The 23022-nt window shown below is 39.0% G+C and overlaps 1 protein-coding gene across 2 annotated transcripts in view; it reads left to right on the forward strand.

Moving 5' to 3' along the window:
* Positions 1 to 21595, forward strand: part of fancg (FA complementation group G) — a 67232-nt gene extending 45637 nt beyond the window's left edge. The window contains exons 10-14 of one of the 2 annotated variants that reach the window (XM_043687853.2): positions 100 to 494; positions 4983 to 5032; positions 14466 to 14633; positions 16005 to 16128; positions 21033 to 21595. In XM_043687853.2, the coding sequence (XP_043543788.2) occupies positions 100 to 494; positions 4983 to 5032; positions 14466 to 14633; positions 16005 to 16128; positions 21033 to 21144 (849 nt within the window). In that variant the 3' untranslated portion in view covers positions 21145 to 21595. Of the gene's footprint in view, positions 1 to 99; positions 495 to 4982; positions 5033 to 7897; positions 7976 to 14465; positions 14634 to 16004; positions 16129 to 21032 lie in introns of those variants that run through there. The other variant, XM_043687861.2, reaches the window with a different exon arrangement.
* The last annotated feature ends 1427 nt before the right edge of the window (positions 21596 to 23022 follow it).

Consider the following 23022-nt stretch of genomic DNA (forward strand, 5'->3'; position numbering starts at 1 on the left):
GAGTCAGCTCCCATGAGCTTCAGGTTGCCTTTTTAAAAGGCATTGCATTAAAAATTTATCATTGTTTTCAATTTTGAATCGTACTGTGCTTTTTCACAGGTATTTGTTGTAGCAGATCACACCATTCCTAGAATTCCTGAAATCTATTTGGAAGCAGCAGTAGCACTCTTGCATTGTCGGAGATTTAATGATGTCATTACTGTTTCTGAGGAAATTGCCAGCAAAGTGACATGTTTAATTTCAGAAAACTTGACATTTGAAATTCGAGTTAATGAATGGCTGTCCAGTGATTGCTCCAAAAGCTCTGAAGCCCCAGAAATCAACACCAGTCCTCGGAACTGTCTTTTGAATGGCTTCAGTGAGTGGCAAATACTTGGGACGAAGAAGAAAGAAACTCTCAATTATATATTATGGTCAGCAACTGCATTTTTATATCAAGGACAAGCATTTGCTCTCTTGAAAAATAATAAGGAGTCGATTACTAATTTTACTCGGTGAGTAGATGTTTTAAGTACACTGTTCTTTGCAAGATTCCAAGCTCTGCATTGCCAGGACTTCAGCTGACAAGTGAGCAGCCGTCCAAAAGCCTGTGATTTTAAATCTGTTGGACTATAACCTGGTGTTGTGTAGCTTCTGACTTTGTTCACCCCAGTCCAACAACAGCACCTCCACATCTTGGAAAATATAAATATACAGGAGTAGAAAAGGTTATTTTAGTCCAACAAACTAGTCTGAGTTCAAAAGCAGTATAAAATTTGTCCCTGGATTCCTCCTCATTTTAATTTTCTTGGCAAGGTCCTGTCCAACATTACTGTTCAAATTACTGATTTTGTCAACTTTGGATTGCCCATAACTATTCACTGTCCTCAGACAGTTGCATCTTTCAAACTATTCCCTCATCTTCCCTGTCCTGACCTTCAACCCATGCTACTCATTTTCAAGATCAAGCCATACAGTTCTTAGGGTTCAATTCAAGATTGTCTTTTTGAGCTTTCATTTTCCTTTCGTAGAAATAAACTCTGCTGCTCTGAATCTTGCTTAAGCATGATGCAAAGTATTGGAAGAGCATTGGATTGTACCATTTTAATAGTTCCATAATGTTCTTTCTGTAATATGGCAGTTAAAACTTACCGTTTGATCTTCCCTTTTCCTCTTCTACATGATTCATTTCTTTAGACAAAAAAACTAAAAGAACAGCGAATGCTGGAAATCTGAAACATAAAACAGAAATTGTTGGAACATCTCAGCAGATGGGCAGCATCAATGCATTGAACTTCTGAAGAAGGGTCACTGGATCCGAAACATTAATTCTGTTTTCTCTCCAGATAATGCCAGACCTACTGACATTTTCCAGCAATTTCTGTTTTTGATCCATTTTTCTTCCCTTCTTTTCTGTCCTGTTTATATCCATCTCATTTTCACACTTTTCCTTCAGATTCTGTCCCTGCCCAACTCGCCCTTCTCAGTTTTCTGCTCATCCTATAAAATTGTTGTGCATTTTTATGTTGTCATTAAGTTCTGTTTCTGTTTCATGATCTTTCCTTTTTGGTGGTGTGGAGCTGAAAGCTATGGCAAAGTCTGTGTTGTTTCTTTCTGCCTTGACTTATACCCTAATAATCCAGAAGCAAAGGGATTCACTAGTTTTCTTTCATATTTCTATCTTTCTTGACATCATTTGGGACACTTCTGCAAAATTTACTTAGTTTTGAACAGTACAGTTCTTTAAAAAGTCTGATGATGTTACAGTTGTTTTCAATCGTTGTTTGTAGTTATTCAAATGTAACTTTTGAGATTTTCAGTCTTTGAGATTTTCAGTCTATTTTCCAGTGGCGATTCGTCATTATTTTGTGATTATTCACCTCATTCAGGTGAACAAATTGAGAGAGTATATAGTTGTATAAATTGCCCAGGTTTGTTGGAGAGTTAGGCTTTCACAAACGAAATAGCCTTTTATAATTTGTTAAAAATGAAGTTCCATATAAAGTAATTAATTCACATATACTTGATGAAGACTTGTATGTTTGTAGTTGTCCTGTTGGTCATTGGACCCAAGTTGTGGTGTTGATTTTTACATTGAATTAGAGCTATTAGCACCATTGATCAGATGAGTGTCAGGGATCGCTTAGTGAGATCATCATTTACTAAAATCAGTATCCAGTGATGCCTACTGAAAACTGCTCTCATAATGTCCACAGAAAAGTAAAGGCCAGTTAAAAAGAAAAATGCCAAATCATCCATGCCTATAACGGGAAAATCAGGTTCTGTGACAGCAGCAGTGCTGTACAGTCCTGTCCTAGGCTGTTGTCTCAGATATTCTTCCACCGCCTTAATTTTCTCCAAGGCACCTGGAAGAAGATTTCAAGCATGATCCACTTTCTTCAAATAGTGATTGAAAAGAGCCCTCAATTGAGAGAAGCAAATGAGAGCAGCTCCTATCCCAGCTTTCTGCACTTTTCAAAATTATAGATGTTCGATTTTTGCCCACTATATCATTCCTGCACTTGCCATTGTTCCAAGTGCATAATGGTAACACAGTGCAAAAATATGGGACCTTAATCAGGTGGGCCAGTGCGTTAATGAATGGGAGATGGATTTTCATTTCGATGAACATGAAGTGCTTCATTTTGGCAGAGCAAATCAGGGTAGGGTTTATACATTTAATGGTAGAGTTCTGGGGAGTGTTGCTGAACAAAGAGTCCTTTGGATGCAGGTTAATAGTTTGCTGAAAGTGGTGTCACAGGTAGACAGGATAGTGAAGACAGCGCTTGAAATGCTTGCCTTTATTAGTCAGTGCATTGAGTATAGGAGTTGGGAGGTCATGTTGCAGCTGTACAGGACATTGGTTCGGCCACTTTGGAATACCGCATTCAATACTGGTCTGCCTGCTATAGGAAGGATGTTGTGGAACTTGAAAAGGTTCACAAAAGATTTACAAGGATGTTGCCAGGGTTGCAGGATTTGCGCTGTAGAAGAGGCTGTATAGGCTGGGGCTCTTTTCCCTGGAGTGTTGGATGCTGAGGGATGATATTAAAGAAGTTTATAAAATCACGGGGGTGCATGGATTTGGTGAATAGCCATGCTCTTTTCCCCAGGGTAGGGGAGTTCAAAACTAGAGGACATAGGTTTAAGGTGAGAGGGGAAAGATTTAAAAGGGCAACTTTTTCATGCAGAGGGTGGTGCGTCTATGGAATGAGCTGCCAGAGGAAGTGGTGGAGGCTGGTACAATGATAACACTTTCTTAAAAGGCATCTGGATGAATTCATGAATAGAAAGGGTTTAGAGGGATGTAGCCCAAATGCTGGCAAGTAGGACTAGGTTAATTTAGGATATCTGGTCAGCCTGGATGAGTTGGATGCAAAGGTGTGTTTCCGTAATGTCCATCTATAAATCTGTGACTCTAAGGAGATTTTCTTTTCCATTGGCAAAAGGATCAGTAACCAGAGTCTGGAATGGTAAAATAAAAGCAAGTGCAAATTGCAGCCATATAACTATTGCCAATTTGTTGTAAAAACCCAATTGATGCACTCACGTCCTTTTAGGGAAGGAAATCTGCTGTCCTTATGATGCCTGACTTGCATGTGATTGCAGGCCCACAGCAATGTAAGTTAACTCTTAACTGCTTCAGCGCAATGAGGGATGGGCAATGAATTCTGGCTTAGCCAGAGATGCTTTCATCCCTTGAAAGAATAAAGGAACCAAAAGAGACAGATGTAAAGAAAATGTCAAGAATATAAGATGATGTGATGAAATAAAAATTACACAGTGAGTTCTGGAATGTGTTGCGTGAGATTAGAGTCATATAGCATGGAAACAGACTCTTCGGTCCAACTCATCCATGCCAACCAAGTTTCCCAAACTAAACTTGCACCACTTGCCTGTGTTTTGGCCCATATTCCTCTAAACCCTTACAATTCATGTACCTGTCTAAATGCCTTTTAAATGTTGTAACTATACCCACATCTACCATTTTCTCTGGCAGTTCATTCCATGAACGAACCACACTCTGTATGAAAATATTGCCCCTTGAGTCTCTCTTAAATCTTTCTCCTCTTACCTTAAAATTATGCCCTCTAACTTTGGACTCTCCTACTGTCAGGAAAAGTCCTTTTGTTATTCACCTTATCTACACCCATCATGATTTTATGTACCTCTGTAAAACCACCCCTCAACCTCTTACGCTTCAGTGAAAAAGGTCCCAGCTTATCCAGCCTCTCCTTATAACTCAAAACCTCCAGTCCCAGGAACATTCTTTTAAATCTTCTCTATACCCTTTCCAATTTAATAATATTCTTCCTGTAGCAGGGTGACCAGAACTGTGTACAGTACTTCATAGGTGGCCTCATCAATGTCCTGTACAACTGCAATATGATTGTCTTAACTCCTGTACTCAATGGTCTGAACAATGAAGGCAACAGTGCCAAATTTTGCCTTTACCACCCTGTCTACCTGCGATTCAACTTTCAATGAACTATGTACCTGAACCCCTAGGTGTCTCTGTTCTATGACACTACCCAGAGCCCCAGCTGCCTAAGTCCTGCCCTTGTTCATCTTAGCAAAATGCAGCACTTTGCATTTATCTAAATTGAATTTCATCTGCCACTCCTCAGCCCATTAGCCCAAATGATCACGATCTCTTTGTAAGCTTAGATAACCTTCTTCACTGTCTACTATACCCCCAATTATGGTGTTCTTTGCAAACTTACTAACCATGCTTCATATGACTTTAAAATACTTGTCTGGAGAGATTTGCAGTGCTAAGGGGCTAGAATAAGTCCAATTGGATAGCACTTTTAAAGAAACTGATACAAATGACATCCTTTTAGGCTGTATCCTTCTCTGATTCTGTACTAATATGAATTTTGATTGCACAGAAATAGAGAAGAATGTCTTGATTTTTAAAAGGAATATCTAGCCTTTGTAGAGATTTTTCTGCATTAATGGCTCAATATTATAGGATCATATTATGACTTTTATTTTAACAGGTGTATAAATTTATTACTTAAAGTTCAAGTTGTCTGCCCTCCTGATTCAGGTAAAATATATTTGAAATACTTCAACCTTCAGTTTTATTCTTTTACTTTTCAATAACACTTTTTTTAATGTAGCACAAAATAGTCTGAGCACCAGCAGTAAGTATGAAATTTGGTGCAGTTTTTGATTTGACTGTATGAAACCTATTCATGAAATCACTATACTTTGTGATGCACTGTGACACAGTGTAAGATTATATTTGTGTGTATTTGCACTTTAAGGGAACTTTTCCACCAAGTTTATAGTTTATTGCCTGTGAAATCAGTTAAGTAGTCTGCAGCCATAGTGGTATAACACAAATTGAGGTTTTAAAAGCCCCATACTTCCAAACTACAAAAATGAGTATTTGACTAAAATTAGAATATATCTGTTATATTTCTGAACTGATTGGCTGAAAATGAGCACAATGAAGCACTGAAACCTGAGTGATCCAATCCATCAGATTTATTTTTGCCAAAACTCAACCAGATTACTTTGTTTTGCACTATTTCCAACAATCTATTCTCTCACTTGTGTCAATGTGTGTAGCTGAAAAGAATAGAAATAAAATCACAAAATAAAACAACCAAAATGTATTTGTAAAGTTGATTATGTAATGCTCAACTATTGGGCTTGTGCTGGGAATTCACTTGAACACTGGTATTGTCCCAGTTACTGTGGGCAAGTATGAGAGTTCCATTACTGGAACTGGAACTTTGCCTGCATACATTAACTTATTTAACCCAATTTAACATAATATTGTATGTTGCAATCAACTATGCAGTGGAAAGTGGTTGGAGAAGGGTTTCAGCATACTTTACAGTTTTCAAAACAGGTTATACTTATCAATGTTGTATTTACTGTTGAGGAACAAGGAGCCTTGTATTTCTCAGAGGTCTGATGTTTGTGGACAGTATGTTTCAGGCACTTTGTGCCATATCAATGTATTAAAAAATTCATTAGTCACCAAAACCAGGACTATGTGCTCGTTGGAGAAGCAATAGTATGAAGAATTTTCCTGTGCAAAGCTACATTAAAATGTTAATTAAAATCAACTCTGTATAGCCAAGAAGGAAGTTTAAAAAATAACTTCAAGAAGTATTTTAATTATTAAATGGCAAATCATTTCCTTGTTGAAGCTACTTAATACGTGAAAATATGAAGATCCTCCCTTAATCGATTCCAAATCTTGATAGTTCTTTCCAATGCTCCCAATGAGTGTATACCCTTGCTGGAGTGTAGCCAAATTTCGTTTACTCTGACCCTCCCAGTAGATGCACAGCTCACAAATTTTCCTACTTCAGATGTTTTATTTCTGTATTTTCTGTACTTCAAAATGCTGAAAGCAGCACACCACAATCCCCACCATCCCCCTAACAGTATTGAATATTTCAATCCTCATCCCTATCTTTAAACACTTAGTGTACACCACCAGATGCCAAGTATCATCCAGTAAGCAAACCCTACATTGTGCATCTACATCTTCATCTCCACAACTATTAGAAATTTTTCTAATGCTGTTAAGCCATTTAACTTGAGGTTTTTGTCCCAGCATATTAGTTTGGCATTATCACATCAATCCCATTATTATCAACTTGATGCACTGCCGTTACAGTGGCTAATTATTTTCACAACAGAATTGGCTGCTTCAAAAACAAATGTAACTATTTTCTGTGGTATTGTATATGACATGTTACAATTAGCTCTGTTGTCTTGTTCCTCTTTCTCTTTGTCTCTGTTTCGTTATTTCACACATCTTTCTTTCCCATCTCTCTTCAGAGGGAAGATAGTGAAGTGGAAACTTATTAAATTGAAAGGTCTGCTGACTTTCTATTTGGGTTGGGGGTTTGAGGAAAAATTTGGTCTCAGTGATTTCTTTCCCATTTCTCTTGCCCCCCATCAATTTTAGTGTGCTTCTCCACATTGCTCCTCCTTCGTGCTATCAAATCAACTATCCCTTATTTCCTTCACTACCCCTTTTGAATGATCCTCTTAACTCTCATACACGTGAACCTTGACTAGTCAATCTGTCTAGAAAAGTCTATAGGCAACCAAATGCCCCCTTGTCCTTAACTAATGTTCTCCACCATTTTTCCCTTCTCTCCACCCTCCTGTCCTCTCCATTCCATCTCGGTGCATAAGAGCCTGGTACGGCAACTGCTCTGCCCAGAACCGTAAGAAACTACATAGTTTTGTGCACAGCCCAGATCATCATGGAAGCCAGTCTCCCATCCGTGGACTCCATTCATACTTTGTGTTGCCTGTGTGGCTTTTAAATATTTGTTTCTTTTTCCATCATCAATTTGTCTGTCAATGTCCAGCTCCTTCCTTCTCTGTTAAGTGGAAAATATAAATAGTTTAGTTGTTATAGCGAGATAACTGTATGCTGTTTGCTGGATTATACTATTTTATATGAATCAGGACTTAAATTGCATTAAAATGTAATCTATTTCCTGAGTTTAATGAATTTTCTGACATTAATCAAATACGTGGCAAAAGCTGCAACAAGTGTATAAACAGTCCTTTAAGACAGTTTTTTAAAACAAAGTATTCATTTTACTTAAGTAAAGATTATTATATTTAATCTCAACTTTTATTCAATTACCTCTGAAAAGCTGTTGTGTAGAATTTGCTGAGTTAATTGATTAGTACACCTAATTGCATGATGTTAATGCATCCTGAGAAATTAAGTATGTTATAAATGGCTAGCCAGCATATCCTAAATTCAGCTGTGTCTCAGCACAGCAAATATATCAGGTTAAGGTCTTTAGGAGACACTGAATCCTTCAAATGGAAGTTAGTGAAGACATTAAAAACGCAAAGGGCAGTACAGCATTGCTTGCGTTAGAAGTTGAGTTTTATTGAAGTTTTCTTTTCATGCCCTCAGGACGTTACAAAAGTACCAATTTAAGGAGGTAACCAACCTTTAACACTGCGTGAGAGGAGAGTGCTGATTGGTTTGCAGGTTAGCTCTGATTGGAAAAGTGTTGCTGTACAGAATGCACAAGCAAATCATAATTGCATGTTAACTGCTGAGCTTTGCTTAAATAATAAACCAGACAGATTGTGATTGATGGAAGCATTGCCCTGAGAAATGAATCAGCGAATGGCTGTCATTTAATTTTGTCAGTTAAACAGGTACTGGATATGTACACATTTTTTCTAGCTTTTAATACACTGCCATTGCACTGCACTGCACTACAAGCCCAACTGACAATCATACAGAAGTTAACATAGTTCTTTGTACACTCAGGACTATCCAGTAAATGTCCAATTACAGAATCCTATCTGATATTGTCGCAGGTTTTGTAAGTGTGAGCTATTTGGGAATGCTCAGTACCTTGCTTATTGACAACAGCCAAAGGAATATGTTGATGGATATTAGATTAGATTAGATTACTTATAGTGTGGAAACAGGCCCTTCGGCCCAACAAGTCCACACCGACCCGCCGAAGCGCAACCCACCCATTCCCCTACATTTACTCCTTTACCTAACACTACGGGCAATTTAGCATGGCCAATTCATCTGACCTGCACATCTTTAGACTGTGGGAGGAAACCGGAGCACCCGGAGGAAACCCACGCAGACACGGGGAGAACGTGCAAACTCCACACAGTCAGTCGCCTGAGTCGGGAATTGAACCCTGGTCTCTGGCGCTGTGAGGCAGCAGTGCTAACCACTGTGCCACCGTGCCGATATGATCTGCCTTGGTATGTAGAGTTGACATACCGAGCATCACACCGGCATGAAACTAATTTACCACATTATTCATTTGTGTGTTAGGCAGACATCCTTTTGGCTGGAAGGCAGTAGCACATTTGTGATGAATACTGGTCATATGACTGCAAAATTTCAACATTAAAAATTTGCTTCATCTGTTGCTCAAATGTTTGAGAAGCATTAACCTGTTCATGGTAGACTCGGGTAAACTGGGGATATTTCATGGCTACCTTTGGTTCATGAGTTTGCACCACATAAAGTGAAAAATGATGTAATCAGGGTCTCAATATCCAACAGGATGGCTTTGGTGCACCCTATTTTAGTTTCCAGCTTCCGGTGGACAAACGTCTTAGGCCCTTTTCCCAAAGTTGGTGAGAAGGCAATAATCCTAAGAGTGTGGAACTGTCAGGTTTCCAATGTTAAAAAAATCACACCGCACCAAAGGTTTATTTGGAAGTACAGGTTTCGGAGCACTGCTCCTTCATTAAGTAGCTAGTGGAATAGGATCATAGGACACACAATTTATAGTAAAAGATCAAAGTGTCATATAATTGATGTGATATATTGAACAAATCTAGATTGCTGTTAAGTAGGAGTTTCATGGTGAATGGTTGGGCCTTAAGGAGTGTAGTGGAACAGAGGGATCTCAGAATTCAGGTTCACAGTTCTCTAAAAATGGAGTCACAGGTAGACAGGGCAGTGAAGAAGGCTTTGAGTATACTGGCCTTCATCAGTCAGAGCACTGAGTATAGAAGTTGGGAACTTATATTGCAGTTATACAGGACGTTGGTGAGGCCACACTTGGAGTATTGTGTTCAGTTTTGGTCGCTTTGCTATAGGAAGGATACTATTAAACTGGAGAGAGTGCAGAAGAAATTTATAAGGATGTTGCCTGGACTCAATGGTCTGAGTTATAGGGAGAGATTGGTAATGCTAGGACTTCTTTCTTTACAGCATAGGAGACTGAGGGGGACCTTATGAAGGTGTATAAGATAATGAGAGGTATGGATAGAGTGAATGCACTCAGTCTTTTCCCCATGGTTGGGGCATCAAGGATGAGAGGGCATCAGTTTAAGGTCAGATGGGAAAGAATGAAAGGGAACCCAAGGGGCAATGTTTTTTACACAGAGAGTGGTAACACGTATGGAATGAGCTGCCAGCAGAAGTGATTGAGGTGGGTACATTAACAACTTTGAAAAGGCATTTGGACAAATACATGGATAGGAAAGGATGAGAAGGACATGGGCCAGTGCAAGGAAATGGAATTAGCGTGGAGGGACATTTTGGACGGCATGGAAAAGTTTGGGCCAAATGGCCTGTCTTTGAGCTTTCGGGCTCTCTGACTCAAATCACTTAGAATGGGGATGCAGGTTTCAATTGATTAATATGTAAATTGCAGAATTTCTTTCAAGTCACGGCTCCCAAGATAACTTAGGGTTTTAAAAAAAGTTACATCTCAGCTCAGACAGTGCATTAAAGATGTGAGGCTAGAGTCTGTTGGCATCCCAACCTTGAGTCAGACCGGTTCTATTTCAAAAGTAGTAATTTACAAAATGTCACATTGACTGACTATGTGCAGATTGTATGCTTTTTGAACAAAATAGAATGTATCTGCAAATATAAATTTGCAAATTCATCCCACATACTTGTATGCATGCGTTTGTGTGGGAGAGAGGGAGAGACTGAGTGTGTGTGTGCCTGAATGTGACAGTGTACATGCCTGTGAGAGGGTGTGCACATGAGTATGTGTGTGAAAGAGTGTGTATGAGAGGGGCACAATCACACAAACGTAAGTCTTATGAATTTGTCTTTGCAGATATGTTCTATTTTGTTCAAAAAGCACACAATCTGTAGGGAGTCAGTCCATGTGACATTTTATAAATTCTTACTTTGGAAATAGAACCAGTCTGACTCAAGGTTGGAATACAGAGACCTCACACCTTTAATGCATTTTCAAGGGTGAATGTCACTTTTTTTGTTGTACTGATCAAACCTTAAGTTATATCAGGAATGTGACTTGAAAGAAGGTCTGGGATTTACATGTTATGGATGTAGGTTTGCTTGCTGAGCTGAAAGGTTCATTTCCAGACGATTCATTACCTTACTAGGTAACATCTTCAGTGGACTTCATGTGAAGCAATACTGAAACTTCCTGCTTTCTATTTACATGTTTGGGTTTCTTTGGGTTGGTGATGTTATTTCCTGTGGTGAAGTCACTTCCTGTTTTTTTTTCCTCAGGGGGTAGATGGGGTCTAACTTGATGTGTTTGTTGATAGAGTTCTGGTTGGAATGCAATGCTTGTAGGAATTCTCGTGCATGTCTTTGTTTGGCTTGTCCTAGGATGGATGTATTGTCCCAATCGAAGTGGTGTCCTTCCTCATCCATATGTAAGGATACTTGTGAGAGAGGGTCATGTCTTTTTGTGGCTAGTTGGTGTTCATGCATCGTGGTGGCTAGCTTTCTGCCTGTTTGTCCAATGTATTGTTTGTTATAGTCCTTGCATGGTATTTCATAAATTACGTTAGTTTTGCTCATTGTCTGTATAGGGTCTTTCAAGTTCATTAGCTGCTGTTTTAGAATGTTGGTGGGTTTGTGGGCTACCATGATGCCAAGGGGTCTGAGTAGTCTGGCAGTCATTTTTAAGATGTCTTTGATGTAGGGGAGAGTGGGCAAGGGTTTCTGGGCGTGCTTTATCTGCTTGTTTAGGTTTGTTGCTGAGAAATTGGCGGACTGTGTTCATTGGGTAAACATTCTTTTTAAATACACGGTATAGGTGATTTTCCTCTGCTCTGCATAGTTCCTTTGTGCTGCAGTGTGTGTTGGCTCGTTGAAATAATGTTCTGATGCACCTTCGTTTGTGGGTGTTGGGATGATTGCTTCTGTAGTTCAATATTTGATCTGTATGTGTTGTTTTTCTGTAGACGCTGGTTTGAAGTTCCCCATTGGCTGTTCACTCTACTGTGACATCTAGGAATGGCAGTTTGTTGTTGTTTTCCTCCTCTTTTGTGAATTATATGTCAGTTATGGTATTATTGATAGTCTTGAAGGTTTCCTCTAACTTGTTTTGTTTAGTGATGACAAAGGTGTCATCCACGTAGCGGACCCAGAGTTTGGGTTGGATGGTTGGCAGAGCTGTTTGCTCAAGTCTCTGCATTACTGCCTCTGCTAAGAACCCTGATATCTGAGATCCCATGCGTGTTCCATTGGTTTGTCTGTAAATTTTGTTGTTGAAGGTCAAGTGGGTAGTAAGGCATAGATCCCAGTAGCTTGATGATATTCTCCTTGTTGGTGAAGTTAGTGGTGTTTGGTGTCTGTGTCTTGGGGTCTTCTAATAGTGTAGTCAGTGTTTCCTTGGACAGGTTAATGTTGATTGAGGTAGACAGGGCTGTTACATCAAAGGAGACCATTATTTCATCCTCTTCTATCTCAGTGTCTTTGACGGTCTTCAGAAATTCTTGGATGGAGTTGCGTTAGCCTTCCACTAAGTGTTTTAGTCTTTCATGTAGCTCCTTGGCCAATCTGTAAGTTGGTTCTCCAGGTAGCGAGACTATGGGTCTGAGGGGGGGGGGGGATAAGGAAGAAAACCACTTCGACTGGGACAATACATCCATCCTAGGACAAACCAAACAAAGACATGCACGAGAATTCCTAGAAGCATGGCATTCCAACCAGAACTCTATCAACAAACACATCGAGTTAGACCCCATCTACGCCCCTTGAGGGGAAAAAACAGGAAGTGACTTCACCACAGGAAATAACATCACCAAAGGAAATGACATCACCGACCCAAAGAAACCCAAACATATAAATAGAAAGCAGGAAGTTTCAGCATTGCTTCACATGAAGTCCACTGAAGAAGTTACCTAGTAAGGTAATGAAACGTCTCGAAATGAACCTTTCAGCTCAGCGAGCAAACCTACATCCAAAACCTCAACCTGAGCTACAAATCTTCTCAAAACTCACTATTTACATGTTAATCAATGGAAACCTGTTTCGCCATTCTAAGTGATTAAAGACTTAAGAGCAACCTACATTTGTTCAATACATCACATCCATTGTATGACACTTTGATTTTTTACTATAAATTCAGTGTCCTATGATCCTGCCCCACTAGCTACCTGAAGGAGCAGTGCTTTGAAAGTTTGTACTTCCAAATAAACCTGTTGAACTATAACCTGGTGTTGTGTGATTTTTAACTTTGTACACCTCAGTGCAACACTGGCACCTCCACATCAAGAATCCCAATGTGTACACTCACCAGTGAAGTTAGGTTTGTGGCGTTGTTCCCTCTAAGTTGTATAGCTGTGCAGCTGCTGGGAGGTTCTGCACACACCAATTGGCATACTGTCACATTGGCTTCCACTTCTAAAAGCTGCAGCCACGCGCACGCGCGCCCACACACACCTTGGAAGTTGTAAGTGGATAGAAATATTGTGGGGCATGTTGTTTTGTGGTAGACAGTAAAAGGATCTCCAGTTTCTCAACTGGGACATAGAGGAAAAGGGCAGCCTGGTGACTGGTTAGCACTGGTGCCTAACTGTGCCAGGGACCCAGGTTTGACTCCAGCCTTGAGTGACCATTTGTGTGGAGTTTGCACGTTCTCCCTGTATCTGCATGGGTTTCTGCTGGGTGCTCTGGTTTCCTCCCACAGTCTGAAGATGTGCAGGATTAGCTGTAGGAAGTGCAGGGTTACAGGAATAAGGTGAGGGTGAGGGATCTAGTTTTAGTGGGATGCCCTTCTGAGGGTCAGTGCAGGCTTGATGCATGTAGGAATTCTATAACATCTATTTCCAATGTGAGTTTGAATGTAGAATTAAGACATGTAAGGAAATTATTCTCCTGGAATTCCATCTTGGATCGAATGACACGTGCCTCCCAATCCTTGCATATGTCTGATGTGTACATTTACTAGATTAGAATGCACAGCTGCATGCAAGAATTCTGTACATGTTTTGATGGGCTTCCACCTTGCACTCCAATTAACTGCCAATCATTATGAACTGGTGAATTTCCCATTTGCAACATCTCTACTGATCAGAGTTCATTTTCCAAGCAATCAGCACTCTTAATGCAGTGAAATTGTTGGTCTTAGCTTTAAATTGGCATTATAATGTTTTCTTTCTTTAAATTTTTTTGGATATCAGAAATTTCACTTGCTGATCACAAAAAGTAGCACTATTAATTTGTTCAGAATCACATAGCTAGAGCGTAAAATCCAAGTGCTAAGTTTGCATAGACAAATGTGGATTAAGAAATTTATAATATGGGAAATCTGACAGGCTGGGACAAAAACACAAGCCTGTGTATATTTTTCCTTTGTTTGAAAAACCCAAAGGCACGGAGATACTCCAGGATCTTTCGCTGCTTCTGTCAAAATGCAGCACCAGCTAGCTGTGATACTAAAGCTCAGAGCTCCTGACATAGTTGTGTTCCATTGCTCACCTCCACTGCTGAAATACCAGGCAAATACCTCCGATTTAGTCTTCAATACAGTTTGGCCGTATGTTGTCACCTCTCAAAATCTTAATTGTTTTAAGAATGATGCACATATTTCACAGATTATTGGGCAGAATTGGGGATTTAATTCCAAAGATCATATGTTCTGAACAGAACATTCTATCACTCAGGATGAGAAACACCATGGGAGATCTGCCAGCAGGATAAAAACATTGAAATGTCATGAAATACTCCTAAAATTTGAATTCAGAAATTATTTTAAATGTCTATCTTATAGGAGAGCCCGATGATCTGCTTGAAACCTTGAAAGAGAATATGACTGAGCTTAAAATCCTTCAAACGTTGAAATCATTGGCTTTCACTGGGAGAGGAATACAGCTGGCAGAAAGGGGTCAGAACTCAGAAGCTCTGCAAAATCTCCAGCTGAGTCTACAAGCTTATCCTGGTACCTTATTTTTGTAACTTTGATTTGCATTTCAACATTTAAATGTTAATTGTGCAATGCATGCCAACTTCGGTATTTCATGGTTACCAAATGTTATGGATATATTTCTTTTTGTGAATACTTTTGGTGACCAAAATTAATATAAATTCAGCCTTATTCCTAAAAAGTCAATAAGTTAGGATATTATTTGTTTTTTATTGACTTGCACTTGCATTTGCAAAGATTAGAAAAACATCATTAATTCTAAAATTGCACTCTAACTACCATAGAACCAAGAGGAAACGCATTGACTGAAGAGCTGAACGTGTACATGTGATTTAAAATAAGATATTGATTGGCAATCAATTTTGTTAGTTAAAAACGCTGTTTTTTGGATTTATTAATGTGTCAGCTATATGAGGGTGTGGGATACCTTCTTAGTGCCAGGTTGGTGGCATTGAATATGAGAACATATGTGGTTGGATGAATGCAACCTCGGACTTCTTGGACTGTGACAAAGCCTGCTGTTTTTAGTGTCCTGTCATATTTAATTAACTCTCCGTAAGAATGGGAACATAGCATGAACTTGCACAAACAGTGCATCTGTGACCATCTTTATGTAACCGTGCAAACAGATTGGCAATTATTAAGTCATTTTACCACTGGCAGCCTTGAGATGACTTTATTAAAATTTGGATGAATCTGCTGTCTATTCACACTGACTGAATAGACTGGGGCTGTTTTTGCTGGGGGGTCATAAGCTGAGGGGTGACCTTGTGGAGGTTTATAAAATCAAGAGAGGCTTGGATATGGTAAATAGATAACATCTTTTCCCTGGAATGGGGGAATCCAAAACTAGAGAGCATAGGTTTCGGGTGAGAGGGGAAAGACTTAAAAGAGACCTAAAGGACAACCTTTTCATGCAGAGGGTGATTAGTGAATAGAATGAGCTGCCTGAGGAAGTAGTGGAGATTAGTACAATTACAGCATTTAAAAGGTATCTGGATGGGGATATGAATAGAAAGTTTTGGAGGGATATGGGTGAAGGGCTGGCAAATGGGTCTAGATTAATTTAGGATATCTGGTTGGCATGAACGAGTTGGACTGAAGGGTCTGTTTCTGTGCTGAACATCTCTGTCTCTATAACTCTATGACTGTGTGCCTGTGGTGACGGTAAATTCTAATTTTGGTTGCACCATTTGGAACAACGTTTCAATGGTAAGTAATAAAATAGTTGTCAGCAGCGGCAAAAATCTAAAAACAAACAGAATTAAGTGTTCTGCCAAGTACTGAGTGACCTGTGCAAATTCTTTTTTTTTGTCTAGCACTTATATAACCAGTATTCAGGGTGTTCGTGTTTGTAAAGGTTTGTGAATTCTGCTCCAATTGTAGATAGTTTTGAAACCATATATCATCTAGTAGAAGTTCTGTGGAAACTTGAAAGGAAGCAAGAAGCTGTCACATTTTGGCTAAAAAAAACAGAAGCAAAGCAAAGACACAAAGTGAATGCCTTAAAGTAAGTAAAACTGAGCTCAAACGTTGAATTAAAAGAAAATTCTAAAGCACGTTGAATTATAAAGATTTGCTTACGTAATCTTAAAATTCTTAACAATAACCAGAAGTATCGTAAGGTACGATAATATAGCGATTATCGTAATCCAAATGGCTTGGCCTAACAAATGTGAAGGATACATGTTTAAATCCTATTATGGCAGTTCGAGAAATTCAATTAATTTTTTTTTAAATCTGCAAATTAAAAGCTGGTACAGGTACACAATCCTTTATCCAAAATCTGAATCCTGAATCCCAAATCCAAAGTTTTTTTTGTGGAGTGTGGAGCGTCATTTTGGCGTGTGAACAGGTGACCCAACTCTATACCCACTCGAACCATGTCACTCTGATGTGACTTGGCGGCGTGCTGCAGCACTGGCACGCGTTAATTATGTTTCAGCGCTTGTACTATTCACACGTTTGTCTGTTATTAGGTAATTTTTTAATTTCACTGCAAAAATATCATTTATTCTGAAATCTGAAAAATTCCAAATTATGTTAAACAACTGGCCCCAAGGATTTCGGATAAAGAATTGTGTACCTGTACTATAAACATGACCTTGAATCTATCAGATTATTTTAAGAACTCAACTAGGGAATGACCTGCCATTTTTATTTAATTTGGCATTTCAGTACCTTTTAATATTGTGTATATAGTAATTAGATTAGATTACTTACAGTGTGGAAACAGGCCCTTCGGCCCAACAAGTCCACACCGACCCGCCGAAGCGTAACCCACCCAGACCCATTCCCCCTACACCTAACGCTACGGGCAATTTGCATGGCCAATTTGCTTAACCTGCACATTTTTTGGATTGTGGGAGGAAACCGGAGCATCCGGAGGAAACCCACACAGACACGGGGAGAATGTGCAAACTCCACACAGTCAGTCGCCTGAGGCGGGAATTGAACCCGGGTCTCTGGCGCTGTGAGGCAACAGTGCTAACCACTGTGCCGCCCAAATGTTTATCTGTACTCTGAAATGGCTGGTTGAACCACTACAAGTAAATAACACCAATTTATAATATCCAGGCTAATTAGAGGAGAGCCATAAATGACATCAATGTCCATGTTCTGCAAACAAATTTAAAAACAAGAGCATGGCTGATCTTCTGACTTAATATACTGTCCTTTCAGCTCTGTGACTCAGTCTGATTCTATTCCAGGCTATTTTGAAAGGCTCCTTTTCCCATATTTAAGGGTCCCTTGAAACAGTTGGTCAGTCTCAGTTCAGTTCCAAATAGGTGTCAAAGCCCAGAACTCTTTCTTGTTCACCATTGGGAATATCACTTGGAGGCAGGAAAATAAATTGTGCTTTGAGCCAGTTCAGTACTTTTAAAGTGTAATTAGTGTTGTGATGTGGGAAATGCATCAACCAATTTGTGCACAGCAAATCCACAAACAGTAATGTGATGACCAGATCATCAGTTTGCGTAATTATGATTTAAGGGAGAAATATTGATTCAGATGCCAGGAATAACTCCCCTGCTTTCTCTGTGATATAGTGCCATGAGATCTTTTTATATACACCAGAAAAGGCTCAATTAAATGTCTTGTAGTAGACTCTTCATAATGTAACAATCCTTTGGTACTGCATTGGAGGTTCCGAATTTTGTGTTGATGCCTCAGGCAGGACTTGAGCTTCCACCTCTGATTCAAAGGCAAGGTGTTACAACTGAATGACAGCTGACACAAACAGAGTGAAAGGAACTTGTCTGTGCAATAGCTAAACTAGGAGTCTGTAATGCTGACATTGAATGAAAAATGTTGTGTGAATGAGACAAAATTTCACTCACCTGATGTATTTTGTCTACTCCATGACCTATGAATAATTCTGTTGTAAATAGTGGAAAATGATTTTTAAAAAAGACAGATGCATTTACTAGTTATAGTTGTAAATTTCAAAAGCTTTTAAAATGTACCAATTCTCCACTGGTGAAATTTAATCCATACTAAAGTCTCAGTGATAGTTACCATAAAATCTTTATTGACTGTTGTAAAAATGCGTTTCGTTCACATAAGTTCTGTAGGATGTGTAATTAGTGTTGTCACGTGGGAAATGCATCAGCAATTTTGGGCATGCCAAACTCTTACAAGTGAGGGAGATGATTACCAAGGCCACTCAGTTCAAGATGGAAAGTAGAGATGAGAATACTCTAGTGCCCAAGGAAATGTTCAATTTTAAAAGTCTCCTCAAAAGGTGCAACGAACAGAAACTTCCAATGGTGTTGAATCCAGCCTGTGGCCCAGCTTCTGGTCAAATTTGAATTAAAGTTTTAAACTTGCACTAAATATTGTATATAAAAAAATATACTTTTGTGTGAGTTATATTGAGAAAACAGTACAACTTGCAGAAAATCCAGGCTGTAATATATTGGTGCATCACTTTTTATGAGATGTATGTACAGATATGTTTTCATTAAACAACATTCTTTCTTTGTAAAGAAACAAAACATGGAAACTGAAATGGTTTACTTTAGACCTGCAATTAGAAAGACTACTTTCAATTTAAATCCAGTGGCCTAATAACATGTATGTTTTTAAATCAAAATAAGTTTGGGCACTCAAACCAGTTCTTTGGGACATATAATCCTTTTGTAAGAGAACAAATTGACTCACGAGGGAAAAATAAATACTTATTTTACCATTAAAGGATATAATTCTAAGGTCACAATCTCTACATGTTGTTGAAACAACATGCAGGGGTGTTCAATGTTCAGCTGGCCCTTGATTTACCAGATCCTAATGTTCAGTGCATAAGGTGGCTATCAAACTCCAACCTACTGCCCTATCAACTAGGAGAAAGTGAGGACTGCAGATGCTGGAGATCAGGATCCCTGAAGAAGGGCTTATGCCCAAAACGTCGATTCTCCTGCTCCTTGGATGCTGCCTGACCTGCTGTGCTTTTCCAGCAACACATTTTTCAGCTACTGCCCTATCTGTCTATTCATGTTCATTATAGGGAAGGAATAATTGACAATGCTATCATGCAGCACTTGCAAACAAATAGCTGCTGACTCGTGCTCAGTTTAGGTTCTGCCAGGGCCACCTGGCTTCTGACCTCATTGCAGACTTGGTCCAAACATAGATAAAAGAGCTGAATTCCAGAGGTAGGGTCAGAGTGACCGGCCTTGAAATCAAAGTCATGTTTGACCAAATGTGACATTGAGGAGACCTTGCAAAACCGGAGTCAACATGAAATGGGCAATACTCTCTCCACTTGTTAGAGTCAAATATAGGACAAAATAAGATAATTGTGATTGTTGGGGATTAGTTATTATAGCTGCAAGATATTTCTGCAGGAGTTTCTCAGGGTAGTGTCCTCAGTGCAACAATCTTCAGCTGCTTCATCAGTGATCTTACCTCCATCATAAGATCAGAAGTGAGGAAGTTCGCCAATGATTGCACAATGTTCAGCACCATTCACAACTCCTCAGATACTGAAAGAGTCTGTTGATGTGCAGCAAGACCAGGACAATATCCAGGCTTGGACTGATGAGTGGCAAATAATAACCATGACATCTCCAACAAGATAGAATTCAATCGTTGAGCCTTGATGATCAATGTCATTACCATCTCTGAATGCCCTGCTATCAACATCCTTGGGATAACATTGACTAGTTATATAAAGCTATAGGAGCTGGTCAGAGACTAGGAATTCTACAGCAAGTAACTCCCTTTCTGTCACTCCAAAACATGTTCATCATCTGCAAGGCAAAGCCAGGTGTCATGATAAAATGGCTTTAAGACGGTTGTTTTGTCATTTTGTTTTAGTTTTGAGCAGAGGTTGAGACAGAGGTACAGAGTGGCCTGTTCTAGGCCAATAAAATAAAAAGTTTGTGAGGATTTGGGGTTTTTTTTAAAGTTGGAATAATAGAAGCAGCACAAATGGGTGGGGTCAACCTTCCACAGAACCAAGATTTTAGTTTAATTTTCAGTAGATGCTTGGGTTTCAAAGCTGGATGTGGAAGCTGTCATTCTTCTCTGTTACAGCGAAAAGCTTGGGTTCTCTTCCTGCTGCTAGAATTGCATGACACAATCTATTTTACTGAATTTGCTTTGGCCAAGAGTGTGTTTATGGGATGTTGTTATATTGGAACTGTTGCGACTTAGCAGTTAAGTAATCTATTATTCTGTTAAGTTTTCCATTAGAGTTAAATTATTAAATTATTCTTTCTTTTGTTTGTGTTTTAACTATAGAGTAAGAATCAAATTTGTTTTGCTTCAAGTCTGGTCGTCTGACCAACTGAATTGCATCCGGGACACAATGCTGCCTAGGCCGCCATCTTAAAATATTTTGACGGGGTTTTGTCTGGTCCATAATGCGTGACTGTGATCGATTACTCCCCATTTGCCTGGATGAGTGCAACTTCAACACCATTCAAGAAGCTTGACACCATCCAGAACAAAACAAATTTTTTGATTGTCACTCTATCCACCACATTTAACATTGACTGTCTTCACTACCAATGCACAGCAGAAACCATGTGTAACATCTATAAGGTGCAATTTAGTTACTCATCAAGGCTTCTCCGGTGGCATCTTTCAAATCTGCAATCTCTACCAGCAACTTCAAGTTCCTTTCCAAGCTACCCACAATCCTGATTTGGAGTTATGTTCCTGTTTCTTCACTGCCACTGGGTTCAATTCCTGGAATAGCCTTTCACAAAACATTTAGTTCCCCCATAGCTATAGCAATTCAAGAAGGCAGCTCAACACCACCACCTCTGTGTAATTAGAAATGGTCAATGGGTGCTAGCCTCGCCAGCAACACCCACATCCCCTGAAAGAACATCTAGGAGAATATCCCACCTATCTAGCACAGCTTTCTTAGGCTTATTTAAAACAAATTTTTGTCTTCTTTTTCAGACAAATCCCCTTATTCGTGATTTCTTGCCTTAAAGAAATAAATACTACAGAGGAAGAAGCTGTTTCTAAAAAGTTGGAGGAATATTGCAGCAGTTGTACAAAGAGAACATAACCATGCAATTTCTGAGAGCTACATCTTCGTTACGTACACAAATGATCCAGTTTCATCCAAAATAAAGGATCAAGAAGATACTAAATAAACAGCCAAGTTAAATGATCTCCAGGGACAGACTGTTGCTTAACTTGACCATGTTATAAATGTTTGTAAAGAAATATTCTACTCTATGTGTCCATCTTGAAATAATAATTAAAAATTTGTAATGTCCAGTTATTACAGGATGCTAAAACGTCATTTCATTCCCATAGTTTGGATCATGCATTAAGCCAGTTAATGCATCTGTTATAACCCAACAAAACAATCTTGAAGTAATTTGTTACATTCAGATTTTAACGATATTTATGAAGCTTGCATCACACTGAGCGAAAAGTGTAGATTTAGATCTTTCAATGATGTAACATTTTGTACAAAAATAAAAGTTCAAGTAGAATTATCCCAGGATATCCAAGTATCTAAAGTTGTCCTCCAGTTTTACTAATGCGCAACAAGACATTCAATTACTATAATAAATAAAGATCATGCTTTAGAATATCTCAATCTGCCACCAAAGAACATGGGAACAGAAGTGGCCATTCATCTCAGTTGTCATTGATTTGTACATCGTATCCATTTACTTTTTTGTTTTATATCCCTTGATATCACTATCCAAGGAAAATCTATCAATTTCAATTGATGCAGCATCCTTGTGGAAAGTTGACTTTTCTGTAATTTGTAAGATATTATCACTAAAAGCTACAATTAGCTGAAAGGGTAAGAAGGAATGGGAAACTAATACCCTTGTTCAGAAACCCAATCCTAAAGACAATGAAAAGTATTGTAATATATTGATTACGCTCTTTTTGCTACTGTGACAAGTTAGTTTGTTTGAATTTACGGATCATAGCTCAATTAGATTTTGCTTTGGGAAGGGTTGCATAATTTACTAACTAAAAGTTGATGCTAATTAGATGCTAATTAATGAGGCAACCTTATAGAAGTACATAATATTCTTGGGGGACTTAAGGAAAGTGTTTTTTCACTTATGGGAGTGTCTAGGACCAGACAGCATAATTACAGGATAAGGTGTCGCCAATTTAAGATGCAGATGCAAAGAAATTTCTTTTCTCAGTGCAGTGAATCTGCGACATTTTTTATTACAGATGGCAATTGAGGTTGGATCGTTAAATATTCAAAGCTGATAGAAGACATATTTTTAGTCAGTAAGGGAAATGGTAGCAAAGTGGAGTTGAGGCTTATTAAATCAGCCATAATCTCACTGAATTGCAGTGCAGACTCAATGGGCTGAAAGGCCTAATTCTGCACCTATGTTTTACGGTCTTTGAGTGAGAATGTTTCTCAACTATCTGACCAAAATTTATTAATGTAAAACTGTTTGTTAGCACAAATTTACGATGGTGGACAGATATGAGCAAAACTGCACTTAACTCAGATAATACAAGTAAATTACTCTCCCCACTTCCTTTTTAATTCACTCATGGTACGTGGACATTGCTGAATGGTCAGCATTTATTGCCTGTCCCTAGTTGCCTTGAATTGCTGCAGTTCGTGTGCTGTAGGTTGACCCACAATGCCCTTAGGAAGGGAATTCCAGGATTTTGAATGAAAATGGTGCTAATGAGTGATGAGAAACCTATTTGCATGTTTTAACATCTCACTAGTACCTTGCCTCATTTACATGCAGGTTTCTATTTTGTCAGGGACAAGAGAAAAATTAGAAGATGCTAACTGCCCACAGTTAGAACAGTTTCCTGGAGGTTTGAATTTAGCAACATCTTCCACACGCCTCAATCCTGGTCAGTAATCCCCACGTTCCATGGGCAGCAACCATCTGCACCCTTTGTACATGGAAATTGGCATCAGCAAAGCACCAGC

This window comes from Chiloscyllium plagiosum, unplaced genomic scaffold (assembly GCF_037043375.1).
Source record: "Chiloscyllium plagiosum isolate Xiang-an unplaced genomic scaffold, Cpla_swu_hap1 HiC_scaffold_1, whole genome shotgun sequence".
NCBI classification, from domain to species: domain Eukaryota; kingdom Metazoa; phylum Chordata; class Chondrichthyes; order Orectolobiformes; family Hemiscylliidae; genus Chiloscyllium; species Chiloscyllium plagiosum.